Source organism: Orcinus orca, chromosome 16 (assembly GCF_937001465.1).
Source record: "Orcinus orca chromosome 16, mOrcOrc1.1, whole genome shotgun sequence".
Classification (NCBI taxonomy): Eukaryota; Metazoa; Chordata; class Mammalia; order Artiodactyla; family Delphinidae; genus Orcinus; species Orcinus orca.
The window spans coordinates 47261386-47281028 of NC_064574.1; the positions used below are offsets into that span (position 1 = coordinate 47261386).

The 19643-nt window shown below is 49.5% G+C and overlaps 1 protein-coding gene across 7 annotated transcripts in view; it reads right to left on the reverse strand.

Moving 5' to 3' along the window:
* The window catches only part of SLC24A3 (solute carrier family 24 member 3), a 461722-nt gene that overhangs the window by 17736 nt on the left and 424343 nt on the right, over nucleotides 1-19643 (reverse strand). For 3 of the 7 annotated variants that reach the window (XM_033429397.2, XM_004270413.4, XM_049699113.1), the window contains exons 11-15: nucleotides 19089-19249; nucleotides 18062-18326; nucleotides 9942-10108; nucleotides 6990-7104; nucleotides 5518-5630 (exon numbers count right to left, since the gene is read on the reverse strand). In XM_033429397.2, the coding sequence (XP_033285288.1) occupies nucleotides 5518-5630; nucleotides 6990-7104; nucleotides 9942-10108; nucleotides 18062-18326; nucleotides 19089-19249 (821 nt within the window). Of the gene's footprint in view, nucleotides 1-360; nucleotides 5012-5517; nucleotides 5631-6989; nucleotides 7105-9107; nucleotides 9345-9941; nucleotides 10109-18061; nucleotides 18327-19088; nucleotides 19250-19643 lie in introns of those variants that run through there. The other 4 variants (XM_049699115.1, XM_033429399.2, XM_033429400.2 and 1 more) reach the window with 4 other exon arrangements.

The window sequence follows — 19643 nt, forward strand, 5'->3', positions numbered from 1 at the left end:
AAAATGCAATGGATATTGTCGTTTTGAAAACTAATGAGGCATGTGTAAAGAGCTCCAAAACATGCGTCTTCTCTATAGCAATTCCAACTCCGGGAAAATAATCAAAAGAAATAGCCGCAAATGTAAATACAGTTTTGTGGTTAATTTCCGTAGCTCTTTAAACTCTATAAGACTGATGTACTAAGATGTCTGTGGCATCGTTAGTTATAACAGTGAAAACCTTGAAGCAGCATCCGTGTCCAACTGCAGCAGGATGATTAAGTAAATTTTGGCATAACGAGGATACTAAACTGCCTAATAATGATGTTTTTAATGAGATTTTTTTTGTTTTCTTTTTTGTTTTTCGGGGTTTTCTTTTTTTTGCGGTACGCGGGCCTCTCACTGTTGTGGCCTCTCCCGTTGCGGAGCACAGGCTCCGGACGCACAGGCTCAGCGGCCATGGCTCACGGGCCCAGCCGCTCCCCGGCATGTGGGATCTTCCCGGACCGGGGCACGAACCCGCGTCCCCTGCATCGGCAGGCAGACTCTCAACCACTGCGCCACCAGGGAAGCCCTTTAATGAGATTTTTAAGGAAAATATGTTTGCTGTGTGTAAGAAGTATTTTAAAAAGCAATGTGCAAAATTGTGTAGCGTGACATCAGCTATGTCAACCAGCCTAGAAAGAGAAAACTATGCAGAAATGTTAACAGTTGATATCTCTGGATGGGACTATATGATTTTTATTTCATCCTCTAAAGCTGCAGTGTCTCATGGGCAGCCACAAGTCATGTAGCTATACAAATTTAAATTCATTAAAATAAAATAAAAATGAAAAAATTCAGGCCCTCACTTGTTCCAGCCATACTTCAAGTGCTTAAATGTCTCATGGGGCTAGTGGCTACTATATCCCACAGTATGGCTAGAACATTTTCATCACCGCAGAGAGTTCTATTGGGCAGGTACTGCTCTAGAGTTTTCTCTAATTAGAATTTCTCTAATTAAAGTTTCTCTAATTTTCTATGAAGACCATGAGCTATTTTTATAAACAGAGAAAAAAGTAAAGTTCAGATTCGTGGACTGTAGGAAAAACCCGAGAGATTATTTTAGGTATGGCAAAACAGAATCAAGGTGACTTGCACTGAAAGGAAGCAGCGAGGCTTTAATGAGAGTGTCAACACTGTGGAAAATATGGTTCTCAGATTAAGTACAGAAAAGATGTGTTAACCAGAAGGGAGGTGGTCCACACGGGACCCAGGAAAAGGAGCTCAGAGGCAGGGTTAGTCAGTGCACTCAGCATGGCTGGAGTGGAGGGGGCAGCTCGGGGCGGCAGAGAGACAGGCCCTACGATGTGGGTGGACACTCGGACGGCAGCAGCCCAGCAGCCCCAGCAGAAGGTTATCCAGCAAATCCTTTCTGTTTGGACTCCACTCTCAACCGGACACCCTGGACTGCAGGACTCACCCGCGTCTCCACTCCTTCCTGGGTACACAGCTCAACTAGTGACCTGGAGCTCCCTTATAGCCAGACGGGAACGTATGACTTATCTGGACAGTGGGTAGGGGCAACCAGGACATGGACCACTTCCAGGCCTCATCCAAAACCGATCTGCGCCATCTTCCGTGCCCTTGCCCTCTCGGCTTTCTGAGTGGCCGCTGGAGAAGGACTCCAAGATGGTAGAACCACCTGATGGAATAAACCTCAATCCCTGAGTTTCTGCTTGAAGCGTCCACGGGAGCTGCCAGGATAGAAACAACTGCAGCAGATTTTGAGCAAGAAATAAACCTTCGTTGGGCTACCCCAGAGAGATTCTGTGGTTATTTGTAATAGAGTAGTAGCAATGCTTATTCTGAGAAATAAAATTCTAACTTGACCTTCCGTGGGGAAGGTATCAATGCAACAGTTCTGGTTATTCAATCCTGCTTGCCTCCAGCGGAGCCTAGAACTCTCAGGCCGATGGGAACGTGGCCCTTGGAATGTTCTTCATGTCACTGACTGATGATGTTGGTGTGTACACTGGAAGCGACGGGGCACACTGGACCAGCTTGGCAGGATGTTCGGCAAGCTTTATGATGTGCACCTGGTGTCTGTGCTGGGAATCTGAGTTTTGTGATCACGGCTGTACATGTTGCAGGAGTGTGTCTACCTGACCAGCCCTCCAGAGAGCCTCAGACTCCATCTCCTGCACGTGGTGCTGTAGTGAGGCAGGACTTGGAAGCCTGCACCTGACCTCTCTGGACTTCTCCTGATGCATCTTATTTGCCTGTGGCTTTTACTCTAAACCCTTTGCTCTAATAAACCTTAGCTGTGACTATGACCTGCTGTTGAGTCCCATGAGTACTCCTGGTGAGTCAGTGAACTTGAAGGTGGTCATGGGGCTCCCCAGATACCTCCCCCATAAGATCTTTCTCCAGGAAAACAGAGCGCAAGTCATCGGGAATAAGTATGCTTTCTATCTGGCACTTGGGTATGTTAGTACCATCTGCTGGCATTCTAGCATATACATCAAACTCTCGTGAATTTGGTTGATGTGAGTCCATTCATCAGATTCTGACTGACAACAATGGCACTCTTAGGAATCTTGGGAAGATTATCTGGAATTCTGTGACCACCCAATGGTTGATGCTCCTGCAGGTGTCAACCTGCATGACATTTCTTCAGTGTCTCTCTTACATGCCACTTAACATGTGATAAGATGAAGCAAGTTCACAGATTTAGGATGAGCCGTGAGTGAGGCAGAAATAAAGGCTGTGGAGAGAGATCCCATTTGGCGGTGGTGGGGGGTGGTGGGGTCCAGGGAGGAGTCCTGAATGAAGTGGCATTTGCGACAGACCTGGAGGGAGGAACATCATTTCAAGTGGGAAGAGTGACGGGGAGTATGTGCATCTGAGTCAAGGTCTGCAGGAGGAAAGACTCCAGCAGGGGAAGTGCAGGGCACCTTCAGGGGCTGTGAGTCTAAAGGGTGCTAGCATAGCTCTGTGCAATATCTGAGACAGCAGATGGTCGGGGGGGCATGGTGTTTTGGGAGCACTGATGTGGGACCATTGAAGGGCTGGCCTCTGGTGAGCATCTGTTTACCTTACAGTCAGCCTAGGCTAAGTGGTCCTTCTTCCTGGGCTTAGGACCCAGGATTAAAACTCACTCCTGGGCATATACCCAGACAAAACTCTAATTCAAAAAGATACATGCACCCCTATGTTCATGCAGCACTATTTACAATAGACAAAACATGAAAGTAACCCAATGGACATTTGTCCATCAACAGATGAATGGATAAGAAGATGTGGTACATACATACAATGAAATATTACTCAGCCACTAAAAAGAATGAAATAATGCCATTTGCAGCAACATGGATGGACCTGGAGACCATCATACTAAGCGAAGTAAGTCAGACAGAGAAAGACAAATACCATATGATACCATTTATATGTGGAATCTAAAATACAACACAAATGAACATATCTATGAAACAGAAACAGACTCACAGACATAGAGGACAGACTTGTGGTTGCCAAGGCGGAGGGAGAATGGGGTTGGGATGGAGTGGGAGTTTGGGATGAGCAGATACAAGCTATTATATATAGGATGGATAAACAACAAGGTCCTAATGTATAGCACAGGTAACTATATTCAATATCCTGTGATAAACCGTGATGGAAAAGAACATGAAAAAGAATGTATATATAGGTACAACCGAATCACTTTGCTGTACACTAGAAACTAACAGAACATTGTAAATCAACTCTACTTCAATAAAATAAATTTTTAAAAAATTATTAAGGGAAAAAAATGAAAAAAGAATCAACTCACCCACAAAAAACACAGTAACCTCTAATGGAAAATTGGGTAAAGCACATAAAGAGATAATTATCCTAAAGAAGAACCCAAAAGGCCAATACATGTAACAAAGAATACGCAGTCTCTCTGGTAATTAAAGAAAGATCAGTTAAAACACAGTTAAAAAAAAAACTCGTGCTGCTGAATCTCTCATAAAAGTCATCAAAAACATCATTTTGTAAATCCATATGTCACGTCAGTTTGAATGTTGTCATTTTTTATTAACTGTCAAACGAGCACCCACATGATCTGGGCCTGCCTGTCCCACAAGTGCATCTCAGGCCACGAGCCCCCAGGCTCACTCTGCTCCACTTACCCTGAATCCCTTCCTTCTCTCCAACAGGCCAAGTGCACTGTTGCCTCAGGGCCTTTGCACGGGCTGTTCCTTCTGCCTGCAATGCTTTTGCTCTGCCCTGCCCCAATTTTGCCATGGTTGTCTCTCTCTAGTTATTCAGACTTTAACTCACAGTCACCTCTTGGAAGGAGCCTTCCCAGACCCCCCGAGGTAATGTAATGCGTCCTCTCTCACCACGTCATCCCGCAATTTCATAGACAGCAGAGGAAAGATCTCGGCTCCTTAGGACACGTTCTGCTTCCTTCCAACTTCTTGTGCTTATCTTTACCCTTTGGTGAAAACTCTCTGCCAACAGGTAGCTTCAAATGAACCAAAAACGTGCGGCCTTTCTGCATGGATTTCAATTTCATCACCGGACACACCTTCCCTACCTGAAACAGCCATGAGTGAAGCAACTCGGAGACAACCATCATCTGATAAAATGAGCCACCATATTGTCTTCAGAAAATACACTTACTGACAACACATTACACAGATAGACTGAAGCAACGCTCAGTAACACATTTAGAGTAGCACCCAACGCTGGGTTGGGTGTGAAAACTTCAGAGGCATAAATAATACTGTTTTCTTCCAGATACAGACAGAAATCTCTAACTGTAGTTTCTCCTTCCATCTTTGGACAGTGTCTGGGAGAGAAGTGCCCATGAGCAGAGGAGGGACACTTTGGGAAGCTGGGAAAGAGCCCTGAAATCTACCTGGACCGCCCGTGTCACCCACCTGCAAATCCACCTGGAGTCACAGCCGGCTTAGCCTTGAGAAGGAGCGCGGGGGCCATCACTGTGGGGTCTGACTGTTGCCAGGTCCCTGGCAGAGACAGCATCGGGTATTTTGTGCCCTTCCTTCATGAATAAAAATGTTTTGCATGCCAAACAAATCCCATGGGACAAACCTGGCCCCCTGGCTGTTTCTGCACAGACCGTGAGTTAAGAAGGGTTTTTACGTTTTTCATTGGTTGAAAAGATTCGAAAGAATCATAATGTATCATGACCTGTGAAAATTATCTGAAATTCAAATTTCAGTTTCTATACATAAAGTTGGACTGAAACAGCCACGCTCATCCACTTGCCATCATCCGTGGCTGCCTCAGGCCACCACAACAGAGCTGATGACAACTGTGACAGAGACCGTCCGGGTGGCAAAGCCTAAAATATCTACTATCAGGCCCTCCCCAGAAACCGCCTACCAGCTCTGCTCTCAAGTCCTGAATGTTCCCACATGAGCCTGACCTCGCGAGAACCTGGCCAGGAGAATTTGTTTTCCCCTCCACGTGAGTGTTCCCACACCTCCTTTGCCCTGAGACACAGTTACAGTGGCCGAGGCCACGAAAAGCAGAAAAACCACTTACATAGGATCCGTAATCCACAGCCAGGGTCTGCAGGGCCCAGGGGAGCCCGAGGCCAATGAGGATGTCAAAAACATTGCTCCCGATAGAGTTGGACACAGCCATATCCCCCATGCCTGCGAGGACAAGAGATTACCTGAGTGAGGGAGGTGGTCCCTGGGCAGTGCCCTGGCCCCCAATGACTCTCTCGAGCCCCTGGTCTGACAGCCAGAGACCCACGTGCCCGGGTCTCTCCCAGGCCATCCATCACTGTAGGATGATACAGTTTGTAAAATAGTCTATTGAATACACATTTTCTTTTTTTGTGTGTGCATTTTTTCAATAGAACAGGATGAAATATACATTCTATTGAACTGCTGAGCTTAAATGTAATTTGAAAACCAACTATGGTTCCAAAAATTCTGAAGCATCCTATAGGAAGAAATAAACTCAGCAGTCTATAAAGGGCTCCTGAGTTCACCGACCCACGGTTCACTGAACCCATGGTTCAGTGTCATAACCCATCTGCTCTACGCCGTATCCAATTCTTCTTCTAAATAACTGAGCAACATTAAGGAAAATAATGTAACCAGCAGAATTCCACAAGGACCAGTGGAGGGCACTGTGCTAAGGCTGGGAGCCACAGGTTGTGTTTGCTGAAATCCAGTCTCCTCCCCCACAAATAGGCACATAAATTAGAGTGGGGGCTGGGAGGTGCACGGCCATCCAGGGGGCATCCACCTAGGGCGGGGCAGGTGAACAGTGACCTTGGTTTTGAGGGAGGGAGGGTCTGTCATACACTGAAGAGTGACCTCTGGCAGCTGGCACTTTGAGGGGTTCTGCAGTGAGTAAACCTTAGGCTATGGGGTCTGTCCTCTTGAAGCCTCAGTTTTCTCATCCACAAAATGCATATATGATTGTCTCTAACTCATAGAGTTATGAAGTAACATCGTGTGCTTAAACTGCTCTGTTCAGTTGTGGCAAAGGTTAGCCATCATTGTCTTTATTACTTTTTTTTTTTTTTTTTGCGGTACGCGGGCCTCTCACTGCTGTGGCCTCTCCCGTTGCGGAGCACAGGCTCCGGACGCGCAGGCTCAGCGGCCACGGCTCACGGGCCCAGCCGCTCCGCAGCATGTGGGATCCTCCTGGACCGGGGCACGAATCCGTGGCCCCTGCATTGGCAGGCGGACTCTCAACTACTGCGCCACCAGGGAAGCCCTTTATTACTATTTTTAATAACAGAAGTAATACAACCTCCAGAGAGGATGTGGGTGCGACCCAGGAAGCGTCTCTGCCTTCCTCGAGGGTAGACCTCTGGCTTGTTTCCTTGTTATTCTGATGCCAGGAAGCCTTTTGACCAGCGTGGCACTGAAGCAGCCCAGTGCTCCTTCCCAGCTGGGATTTGGTGCCCCGGTAACTGCCGTGTGACCTCCCCCCGCCTCCCAAGTAGGAAGTCCTGCCTTCGTGTCCCAGCCCCGCCCCATTCGGGGTCCCACCTTGTCTGGCCACAATGAGGCTGGCCATGCAGTCGGGCACGCTGGTTCCGGCTGCCAGGAAGGTGATCCCCATGATGACGTCAGGAATCCCCAGCGTGTACCCGATGATCGTGACCTGGGAGAGGCGGGAAGAGGAGAGCTGAGGGCTGGCAGCAGCCCCACCTGCCTGCAGACCCTCCCAGCAAAAAGCTGAAAAGTCTGCAATCTGGGCGGTCTCTCTGGGGGCCACGTCTGCTCTCTGTATCAAGACAGACGGACGAGGAACATCTCAGGGCGCAGACGGGGCTGCTGGCAGGGGACCGGGGTGCAGTTACGGAGCCCATGCTCTCCAACCAAAGACTGGCCTCTCTTACTTGTTCCTTTGGGTGAGGCAGGCGGCCTGAGGGAGGAGAAACAGGGTTTCTGGGAAAAGGCAATATAGGGACAGTATCTGAACTCAGGATGTTCCTGGGAAACCCAGAACGGATGGCTGCCATGCTGTGCTGGGAACGCAAGCGTCCACGTCCCATGCTGGCTGCATAATGAGACTTTACAGGAGCTGGGAAGGCATTGACTCACACCATCCAGCCTTGTAGGAAAAGCCATAAGCAGCTGATTCCTCTCCTCTCTTGCTGGACGTCACCTCTGCCCACGTCACCCTCTGCCCCACAGTGGCTTACGTTTATCTAGTACTCAGGCACTTCTGTTAGTGCTGAGTGAGGCTCCTTGGCTTTAACTTATTCCATTCTCACCACAACCCCAGGGAGTCGGTGCTTATCTACATTCTTCACGCGAGGACACGGAGGCATCGCCCAAGGCCCATGCACTGGGGAGTGGCCCGGGGTGGGGGGACATTCCCACCCGGGCATTCAGGCTGCGCCCGTTGGCACTGGCAGCACCTCTATTTACACAGGAGGGGCTAAGCTGGAGGAAGAACAGCTGACGAGGAGGCAGTGCCTCCATCCCATTAAATGAGCCCATTCTGGCCCCCAGTTTCCAGATGGGCAAACTGGGAGGAAAGCAGTGGGTGAGAAGGCGTGAGGAGGGGCGAGTGGCAAAAGTGAGTAAGTGGAAAGAGACCCATCCCGGGTCCGCTGGCTTCAGGAGAGGAAAACTTGCAGGAGGCGAACCGACGAGGTCATTGTGGGATGCCACGTGCCCTCCCTCACTTTCTGTAAAATTACAAGAAATGCAAATGGGCTGTGGTAAGTAGCCCACTCCTCCCAGCTCCTCTGGGACCCCTGCACTGGAGCCTGGCCTCACTCCCTCCCCGTCCAAAGGTTTGGGGGATGTTAGTTAAATCCGTAGGGATGCCTGGCTTGGTCCCTTTCAAACGGGGAATGCATGTCATTTCCATCCGGTGCTGAACTGAATTTGGGGTGGCCTCGGGTTCTCTGCTTTCTCCTCTCCAGGGAGGAAAGCGAGAGCAGAAACACAGCATTTCTTCTGTCTGTTCTGGAGCCTTTTGTGAAATGGAGCTGCAAGCATCCTTGTTTTTCCTTTCTCACCCTCAGCAGGGTCTCTGCAGGAATTGGTTTGGCTCCATGGGGCTTGGCCTGGGAAGGGGCCACTGCCCTCGCCCTGCTGTTACTGTGGTTACCATGGTTACGGCTGAGGCTGGCGTTTGGGGGAAGTGATTCTGCAGGTGGCTGGACCAGGTCTCAGGGGCTTCTCCTGGTTTCCCGCTTACTCCTGGCCATTTCTCAGGGCTTCTCAGAACCTCCCCCAGAGTGGAAGGAGGCAAACAGAAGGAGGGCGAACCTCGGATCCGTCGGCTACTTCGCGTGTTAGTGGACTTCAGAGAAAACCACTGGGCCACCTGGAGTTCAGGGACACCAATGCTATTCCCCAAACCTGGCACCCAATGAATGTGTCAAATAAAAACGTCAATGAACACAGGATGAAGGAGAAACCCCTGGCTATAAGACTTGGGTTGAAAAAAAATTATCTGTTTGTCTGTGATGTTGAAGGCATGCGATAATTACGAGTTAATTGGGTCAGGTTTACACATTTGTTATTACCTCTAAAATAATCTTTTCAGAACCTCTTTTTAGCTCTTGAGTGTAATTCTCCAGAATTTATACTGCATCTCTACGTGATGCTCAAGCATGATTATAGGCACATAATTTTGTCATGGCTTTTAATTTCTGCCCAACTCCAATTCTAATGAATTAGGTTCACCCCTCAGTTAGAAACCAGAGTCATAGATGGGAAGTGCACTCTGGGTGGCTGGGTTTCCTGGAAGGGCTTTGGGGCAGAGGCTCTTTTGAGCAATGGTCCCTCAATCCATGCCAATCCTTGAATCATTGTTTCAGCTTCAGAAGGGACACTTGAGCATTCACCTGGTCCAATGACTTCATTTTCTGGTTGAAGAAACTGAGCGGAGATGAGGAGTGACTATGATGGATGGGATTGTCAGCCCCCCCATGCCTCCCACCCTTCCTCCACGCTGGCTGCTTGTGACCCTGCTGGACTTTCCACTAGAGCGGGTGGAGTATATTTCCCCCACTCCATGGATGTCGGGCTTGACTGATGGAGTGTGGGTGGAAGTCTCAAGCCAAGGGCCTGGGAGGCACCTGTGTTGGCCCTTGCCCTCCTGCATTCCAATGATCCACCGTGAGAAGACATTCCCCAGGTAGCCACTGGTCCAAAGAAAATGAGCACACACACACGGGGTAGACATGAACCCCACCTGCTGCCTGAATCAAAGGTAACCACGCTGGAGCTGGAAGCAGACGGCTTAGCCAGTGCCCGCTAAGATCAGTTACTCTATGGTCTACCTGTCGACATGTGAGCAGGAGCATAAAGTCTTGTGATTCTAAACCACGGAATTTAGGGCTGGTTGTTACACAGTGTGTTGCAGCGACAGCTGACTGATACAGTTACTGGGCTGAAACCCCTGCGCCTACTCCCCTCTGGGTGAGAGTATTTCTCTCTGAAGAGATCCGGCACTGCACGGGGTCCTGGACTCACCATCCACACCATCATGTAGGAGAAGGCTGCGATCCACAGCGTGGAGGAAGCGAAGGTCACCATAAACCACTTCTCCCAGCGGGGCTTGTTGCAGTTGGGGACAGTGAAGTACAAGACAAAGCTCAGGGGCCAGGTGAACGCCCATTTCACTGTTTCCAGTTTGCCAGCTGGAAAAACAACAAAGGCAAAAAGAAAAAAAAAATAAATCAGCGAGCTACATGTCTCTGCTCCACCCTCTGCACGGCTGTCCCCGGACATTTACATCCTAACGGAAGGCCTGTGAAATAAGCCTGACCATGTTGCTCTTTTCCCGGTAGACTCCAATGGCTTTCCACCAGCAACAAAACCAAGCAGAATAAAAAGTTATCCACTGCCACCTGCTACTCAGGCAACTGGAGCCAGGTGGAAAAGGATGAGGAGGATTCTCAGGATACAAACGGGGTGGGGGGAGAGTGAGGGGTCGGGGTGGAGGTGGGGGAGGGGAGGTAGAGACCGCCAGCTGCCTCTGGGTCCTTCTCCCCATGGACAGGCAGCTACATCTTCCCAGATTCTAAGGCGTCAGCGGGCACGGCGCCACCTAGTGGAATTGATCAACATCCTCTGTCAACTTGCTGAAATCTTGAAAGACCATCTGAAAGCTCTCAAGGTTGTCAAAACACCACTTGAGTGTCCGCATCCCAAGCTGCTATGGATTTGCAAATCCATAATTGCTGCCTGGCTCTAACTACTTACTGCCATGGACAAGATGATGGATCTGTCAGTGATGACCTGATCCTACCATCTCTGAGTGCTGCCTGAGTGCTGAGTATCAAAGACACCCATAAATGCTTATTTTGGTGACAACATTACCACGAGTTCCTGTAGCCTCAGATTTGAGAAACACAGTAGTTCTCCTTTGGCCATTATTACCGTCCTGCTTAAGTGCTAACTCATCTCTAAAAAGAAATATCAAGATCTCCATCTTCCAGAAAGTTCTCTGTGTGCATCCTGGTCAACATCCCACCCCTCTACCACCATAGATTCGTTTTTCCTGTTCTCCAGCTTCAAATAAATGAAATCATATTGTATTTTTTTGTGTGTCTACCTTCTTTTATTCAACATAATGTTTTCTGAGTTTCATTCATGTGTAATTCATTCCTAATTGCTCTGTAGTGTCCCATCCTGTGAATACACCATGATTTGTTTATCCATTCTTTGTGGATGGGATTTGTGTTGTTGCCAGTTTTCAGGTATTACAAGGAAAGAGGCGGGGAGCTTTCTTGTAGGAGTCTTTTTGCAGGCATGTTTCCATTTCTCTTGGGCAAAGAGCCAGAAGTCGAATTGCTGAGTCATAGGGTGGGTGTTTATTTAACTTTGTAAGAAACACTCAGCTGTTTTCTAAAATGATTATTCCGTTTTATATTCCCTCCAGAGTTAAGGAGGTATTTTTAAAATTACATTTTGAATAGTATGAATAAAATTTATTTTATAATTTTACAATTTATTTTATAATTTTATGCTAGCATCCAGCACTTATTCATACGTCTCTTACCAGTCTCCAAACAGTTTCCTAAAACTATTTAAGAGGAAAACTGCAGAGTAAAGTTACACAACACCACTTTTGGCCCCTGGTCTCCCTAGACGGCAGGGTGGTCTCTAGGGGGAGATGGGGGCTTTCTCATCAGACAGCGCTGGGTCCAGTCCCCGTTCTGCCAGAGTCGAGTGCCTCAGTTACTTAAATTCCCTAAGCCTCAGTCTCCTCATCTGTAAAATGTGGACACAGAAACACTGAGCTTGAGGGTTGCTGGCAGAATTAAATGAACCATTAGGACAGAGATTGGGGCAACATAAGTTTGCACGTTACTGGACTCAAAACCCTCAGAATCTTTCCTGACTCTCCATTCTTTCATTCCTCACCTCAACCCTGGCCACCTGCCCAGGGAACTCGATCCGTCTGCATCCACCTATCCCCATGGCCTCTCCCTGGACCAGGTCCTCCATCTATGACCTGGCTGAAGACCTGGCTTCCTAAGGGGACTCCCAGCTCCCTCACCTGCCCCACCTCCATCTGCGTGCCACTGACAGCCAGAGTCTCAGAAAGCAAACTGTTCTAGAACCTTCCACTGGCTTCCAGTGCCCTCAGAGTAAAACCACATCTTCCCACAAGGCAAATCATTGATTGGTTTGGCTCCTGTCTGCCACTCCCTCTGCTTACACACTCCCCTGGCTCCAAGCCTCCTTCTGCCTCAGGGACTTTGCATCTGTGGTTCCCTCTGGATAGAGCTTGTGGCTGTGTCTGTCCTGTTGAGCAGGTGACCTCCCAACACAAATGTCACCAGACCCCTCAGATCACCCAGTCTGAGATCCCCTCCCACCCCACTCCTTGCTTTCCCATCACCTGCATTTATCTGCTTCATAGCAAATGTTTTCTATTTGAAATTAACAGGTTTATTTGTTTCCTCACTATTTTCAGTTGCCCCCAAACTAGAATATAAACTCTATAAGAACGAGTGTTTTCTCCAACTTGTTCATCACTCTGTTTTGATGCCACGAACAGTGCAGGGCACACATCACATGCTCCATACGTATTAGTATCAACAGTAATGACATAACTATGAACAATCTAATCAGACGGACCAAAGGAAACTATCTGCTTTTGAGAATCTAAGGGCATCCCACTTACAGGTGCGCAATAAAGCAAAGAGAACACATTTGTAAGAAAGGAGGAGTCTCTCTCCATTAGCTGCTATGCATCTGTTAGGTTTAAGGTTTGGAGGTGGTGAGTGAACAATGAGAACACTGCCTGTGTCTGGCTGGATTACAAAGCAACCAGGCTGTCTGGGAGCTTTCTGTGAGGGGCTTTCAAATGCTGCACCATCCAGAACACAGCCAGATCCTTGGATCCCAAATGCTTCCTGGAATTCCACACATTCCTAAAGCCTGCACTGTGGCGATAAGGGATGCACCTGGGGCCCTGGCATCCCCTCACTGACCACCCAGTCCTCCTAATGCCCTCCCAGGGGGAGGGAGAGACAGATAGACAGACAGAGACACAGAGAGAGAGAGAGAGAGAGAGAGAGAGAGACACCCCTGGTGGTACAGTGGTTGAGAGTCCGCCTGCTGATGCAGGGGACACGGGTTCGTGCCCCGGTCCGGGAAGATCCCACATGCCGTGGAGCGGCTGGGCCCGTGAGCCATGGCCGCTGAGCCTGCGCGTCCGGAGCCTGTGCTCCGCAACTGGAGAGGCCACAGCAGTGAGAGGCCCGCGTACCACAAAAAAAAAAAAAAAAAAAAAAAAAAAATACACACCCAATCAAAGTAACAAAGAAACACAAGAATGGGGAGAGAAATGACTTCAATCTGGCTCTGTCATTCTTCAGAAAATAAAAAAGAGAAGAAAATGAGGTCAGAACTATGACTGCGAGAGCTTAGCACATGATACTGGTGAGGGAAAGTTGCAAGCAGTGTAAGTTCACACCAGTGAGTTTTGAGGTTTTTTTCTCTCAGCTGCTTTAAAAATTCTGACTTGACACTGGAAGGGCATTATATCTAGAAAATGGTTTTCACTATTATTAAAAATGATATGTTTTCTTTAACTTACAGCTCCACTCTGACAACAACAAAACAGAAATTCAGAGTATCATCTGCAACGAGCCTTTAAATGTAATATAACAAATGTAACTCCTCAAACACACCAAGCGATGCAGAAATGTGCTTTTTATGTGATGTTGAGCACCAGGAGCGTTCAGGTAAGGATCGTCGAAATTTCTATTTCTGAACAAAGGGGTAAAAACTGTATCCCTTCTTCTTTCAGCCAGTATTTCTGGACATTTTCTCATCTTTTGTTCCATTGTCATGTGGTCTAAATACAGCCTTCCCCGGCTCGTGGTGGGTAGGTCTATTCATCAATTTAACAAATATTTAGTGAACGCCCACTACACCGCTCTGTGCGGGCAGTGCTTCAGGTGCTGAGGACATAGCAGCGAATTAACAAAACACCACTCCCTGCACCTGAACCTGATGTCGCAGCGATTATGTGATGTTTTCAAAATCAGCCAGAAAGTCAGGGGATGAAGCAAGGGCGTGAGCTTAGGACTCTGAGCACAGAGCACCCCGTTGAGCATCACTCTTCCTAAAAGCAGAGAACTTGTTCCCAAGTTATAGTCCTTTAAAAATTTATTTTAAAACTTTTATTAATTTTTAATTTTACTGAGTTATAATTAACATACAATATGACATTAGTTGCAGATGCACAACATAGCAATTCAGTATATTTTTATTATGAAATGGTCACTGCTTTGAGACCAGTTGAGACTATACTGAGTTATATAGTGCTGACCAAGCTTTTTAGGAAGCTTAATACTGTCAGACGGAGGAAAAGTCATTGCTCAGTATTGCAGACCCAGAACTAAGTATATACATTTGTTCTAATTATATAGGCAATAAAAATGCACATTGTGTTAAAATGGAAAGTGTAGAGAAAACAAAAAATAATTTCACCTAGGATAAACATACTAATATTTTGGTGTATTTTGTTTCAGTTTGTGCTCCAGGGAAGTGTATTTACCTCCATACACATGTAATTGTTTCTCTTTCTGCCAGTCAGTAGTAAGAAGGCTTTCTTCTCATAAGAGGTAAGAATATAAGTACAATTTATATGTATGTAGACATATAGATACATACACTATGCATAGGTATATATAATAAATACATGTATGCAACCTATATGTATGTTATATGCACATAAACATGTGTTAATATAGGTGTATATATTATATAATATACAATGTTAACTATGTGTAAATATTCGTGTATTAATATACACTATATTAAATGTATACAGTATATAGAAACCATGTTACATGCACACATTAACTCAATCATACATGTGCAGAGTACATATATGCACATACACACATATACACGCATGTCCTATATATGCATCTGTTTACACACTCCCACACAGTTACTTACTTGTTCATTATACACACTCTAGTCAAGCCCTGGTGGCAGAAACACAGGGAACCCAGGCCCCTGCAGGATTCCCGTGGGAGGGAAACACATCCTCACCCAGTGGAGGGGCCTTTTTCAGGCCGAAGGAACTTGGCCTGAGAGGACCCTCAAGGGCCCTCTGCTGGCCTGAGGGCCTCCACCCACTCACCACTGGGACGAAGCGGCCCTGCCCAGGGGAAGGCCTGGCCGGACACTCAGCCCCCAGCCTCGAATGGAGGTTCCGGGCCCGGGAACGGGGTTTCTCAGCAGCTGGTGGAGGACAGGGGGCCACACTCGGACAAGCCCATCCTCCACTTCAGAGGCAGAACCAGGCCCTGACCTAGGCTTCCCGGCGACACAGAGGAACCGTGAAGATGGCTGGTGGGACCCTGGGCCTCTAGCCCCCGCCACCCGCGGTGGCCCATGGACCAGCAGATCGGCATCACCAGAGGGCCTGTTAGACACGCAGAATCTCGGGCCGCACCCGGCCCTCCCGAATCAGAGCCCACCCTTTGTCAAGGATGCCCAGGTGAGAAGGGCTGGTGTAGGGGGACTCAGGATCCCACTTCCGGTCTCAGCACCTCGGGGCCCTGGGGTGAAGCCGAGACCCCTGGGGTGGCAGGACCACGCACAACATCCCTCCTCCTTGCAGGCCTGTGCTTCCAAAGGACAGAGGGTGCCTGAGGTGGGTGCCTGAGCCCACACCTGCAGCCATGTCTCCCAACACGTGAGAAGGCCCTGGGGCCTCCACATCTGCATGCTAATCCCAGGGGCAAGGGTGGGGAGCAGAAGTGCAAGATACCCCGAAGCCTCACAGTTAGGTCTGGGGTGTACCTCGTCCAGGTGAGGAACAGGGAACACGTGACCCACAGGGGGCCCCTCTGTCTCACTGAGTGATGAGGGTTGTCTGCTCTCACACACGTGGCTCTGACGGTTTCCTGGAGGGGTGCACGTGGGCTCCTGGGCTCCGGGGCCAGCACAGCGCCAGCCACTTACAAACTCGTCAACTGGCCTCACGGCTTCCTTCGTCGGGGTAAGACTTTAGCCAAGTAAGCGCTCCTGGAGCTTGGTTGCGGGCTGCTGACGGTGAACTCTAGAAACATGGGCTGGGGGAGGCGGAACTCCAGGTGTGGCCCCCAAGGTCTGTGCCCCAGTTTTCACAGTCTGCGGGAAGGATGAACCACCAGCCCTAACGGTCCTAGGCTCCAGATAGGCAGGTCATGATTCATCACGGGAGCCCTCGGAAGCAGAAGGGGAGGCTAGAGGGGTGGGGAGGGCGGGGAGGACCAGACACAACACACGGTGCTGGTTTGCTAGACGAGGGGCCACGGGAGCAGAAGGCGGTGGCCTTGGCGCAGGGAGCAGCCCCGGTGACAGCCACGAGGAGGAGACAGACTCAGCCCTGCAGCCACCAGGAACCCACTCCTGCCAGGAACCCGAGTGTGCCGGGGCCTCTAGGAAGGCCCACAGCCCTGTCCACCCACCTCCATCACGGCCCTGTGAGCCTCGGAACACCCAGCCGGGCCACGCCGGACTTCTGACCCCCAGAACCCGAGCAAACCAACAGGTTTAAGCCGCGAGGCTTGTTCTCACTTGTTACAAAGCAGTAGAAAGTGAACACAAGGCCTTACGAAGGAGGAGCGGGGGGTCTGGTCATTTCATCCTTAATATGTGTTTGTCCTGGGCGATAGGCAGGTTGCCAAGAAATGTTGCCAAAGGTGGCAAAATGGATAAAGAACCAGGATAGTTTTTTCTAGCAAGATAAGCTACTAACAAGTAATGATTTAACTCTGGGTGGGCGATTCTGGAGTTTGGGGTCTAGGAATCTGGGTGGGTATTTTCTAGTTAGTTTTGGTCAGCCCTTGACCAGGTTGAGATCTCAGGAGCCCTGAGGGGGCCCCGGCGCCCCCCTGAGCTTTACCTGCTGTCCCTGGACACAAAGAGGGGTAGAGAAGGAGCCTGCGTCCAAAAGTAACATGCGACTCTGATACCCTGTGCCCACGTCTCACCATTAAACGGCCTTTCACGTGGAACCAGCACTTCCGCCTGAAAACCTACAGCCGCCATCCATCCCAGCACCTCAGAGAAGACACACAGGCTAATTACACTTCACACACTTGGCAATGAATGCGAATTGGACCATCGCACTCTTTCTTGAAACAGCCAGAAACTTCTGGAAGGTCTAGCAGAATTCTTTGGGTTTGGTCCACCCATTCCCCTAATGGGTAGGGCTGGGGGACAAGGCTGCGGGAACAGCCAAGTCTTTGCTGGAGGCAGCAGTCGGGGGAGAAGGACGCTGCCCTGGTGGCCGGGGTCCTGACAGCTTTACCAGCCTCTGCCTGTGCCTCCACCCGTCAAGGAGCCAGGGGATTCCCTGGGCCAGCCCCGCGGTGTGATTTAGGCACTGTCTACCCAGGTGTGCATCCCCTGTGGTGCCCATCCTGGAAATAGCAGGTCCTGGGACAGGTGGGGCCTGAATGGGGATGAGGGAAGAGCAAAGGCCGCCTGGGAGGGCTGCTGGGCCCCCAGGGCTGGCTTTGCCAGGACAGCCTCCCACCAACTGCAACGGGGTGGGTGAAGCCCTTCTCCCCCCAGCACCATGTGCCTGGCCAATGGGGTCACGGGCTTTCCTCCTTAGCTCCAGGGGACCCCGAGGAACAGCTGAGGGAGAGCCTCCTCGAAATGCCCACATTTCAGCCCATGACCAAGTGTCACCATCTTGGTCATCTTTGGACCCCCTACAATAGAGTCTTATCCGCTGTAAAAATTAACATAGGGCTTCCCTGGTGGCGCTGCGGTTGAGAGTCCACCTGCCGATGCAGGGGACACGGGTTTGTGCCCCGGTCCGGGAAGATCCCACATGCCGCGGAGCGGATGGGCCCGTGAGCCATGGCCGCTGAGCCTGCGCGTCTGGAGCCTGTGCTCCGCAACAGGAGAGGCCACAACAGTGAGAGGCCCGCGTACCGCAAAAAAAAAAAAAAAAAAAAAAAAAAAAAAATTAACATAAATACTTCTACGTCATACAGAGATATTTCCTTGAATTTAAAATCAGAAAGGTCACCCAAGTCAAGGGCATCAACTCAGCAGCCTCAAAATAGCTCCAGACCCCACAGCCCAGCCCAGCCCAGCCCAGACGCGGGACCTCTTACAGGGGGGGTCGAACGGCGTGTACGGCCCTTCCTCATCCTCTTCGTCTTCCTCGCCCTCGTTCTCGTCGTTCTCGTTGTCCTCGTTCTCATTCTCCGTCTCGTTGCCAGCCTCAGCAACAACGTCGTCCCCCCGCGTCCCGTTCACACCTCTGTCCAGGGCGCTGCTGGGCCCCATCCCGTTCTCCACCGTGTGCTTAATCGGGATTTTGATGGCCACCTCGGATTCCCCATTGGCATAAGCCCTGCTGTTTATCAGTCTTTGTCTCTGGAAAAAGAAACGCATGTTCTAATACGGCCAGAGGGGCTGCAAGTCCTCACACCCAGAACACCAGCTATTGGGATATTTCCCAGTCAGCTGGCAAGGAGGTGCTTCCAGAAGGCTCTGCAGAGAAGTTCTAAGGGACTCCTCAAAGTGATAACCAACTCTGGGAGGAAGGATTAATCTTTCTGACCCACTGGAACTTGCAAATGCCTTCAGAGGAGAATCCCCATGTCTCAGATGGGCACTGCGTTCCTATCAGCGTTCTTGATTCCCTGTGTGCTGGGGTGTTAACGTTCTCCTCTAGATTGTAGGAATTCCTCGGTCCATATGTGAGAAAGCCATACACGTGTGTTTGGATTACTGGGTCAATGAGGCTGCCGTTCTGGAGAAAGGAACACCCAGGAAAATTCAGGTCAGAGACTCTGCATTACTTTAAACTAGGGTAACCTTGATTAGCAACTACTTCTGTGCATTCACATCGGAGGGCTTTATTCAGATGGAAGATAAAAAGAAGAAGGTAGGTGGAAGGGATAGAAGAGTTTTTCTGTATAACTGGGAGCTGGACCACGTCTCTGGACATGTGGAGAGAGGGGCAAGGACCAAGATGCACAGCTGGTCCAGAGAGCGAAGATGTTGGGAAATGGCTGCGGGATATTATTGTGCGAAACACTGAGGTAGGTGCTTCTACCTTCAGACCAGGAAACTTTCTCCCCTTCCCAGTTTCCCACCCCGTCCACGGCAGATGGACTGTGCTTTCCCAGATACCTCATTGATCAACATGCGACTGGCCATGGAGAGTCGAGTCTTGGGGGGAAAGTGGCTGGTGATCATGATTCGAAGACCAGCCTCAGAGAAAGAGAGCTGGTGTGGGTAGGCTGACAGCAGCTCATCTACCATGATCACTGACGCTTTGCGGTGGAAATTGGCTGGGAAAATTAAAAACATAAAATAAAAATAACATTGATACTAGGAGCAGGAAAGAGATATTCATTCACCTTCCTTCCATTCCTTTCTTTCCTGCTCTCTCTCTTCTTTCCTCCTATCTTCCTTCTCTCCCTCCTTTCTTCCCTCCCTTTTCATCCCTCCAATCACCCATCCATCCATCCATCCATCCATCCATCTACCCATCCGACCGTTCATCATCTATCCATCCACCATCCAATCAACCATCCATCCATCCATCCATCCACCCATCCATCCATTCATCTATCCTCCCACCTACCCATCTATCCTTCCTCCCTCTCTCCCTGCCTCCCTCCCTCCCTCCCCCGCTTCCTTCCTCCCTTCCCTCCTCCTTCCTTCCAACCACCCATCCAACCA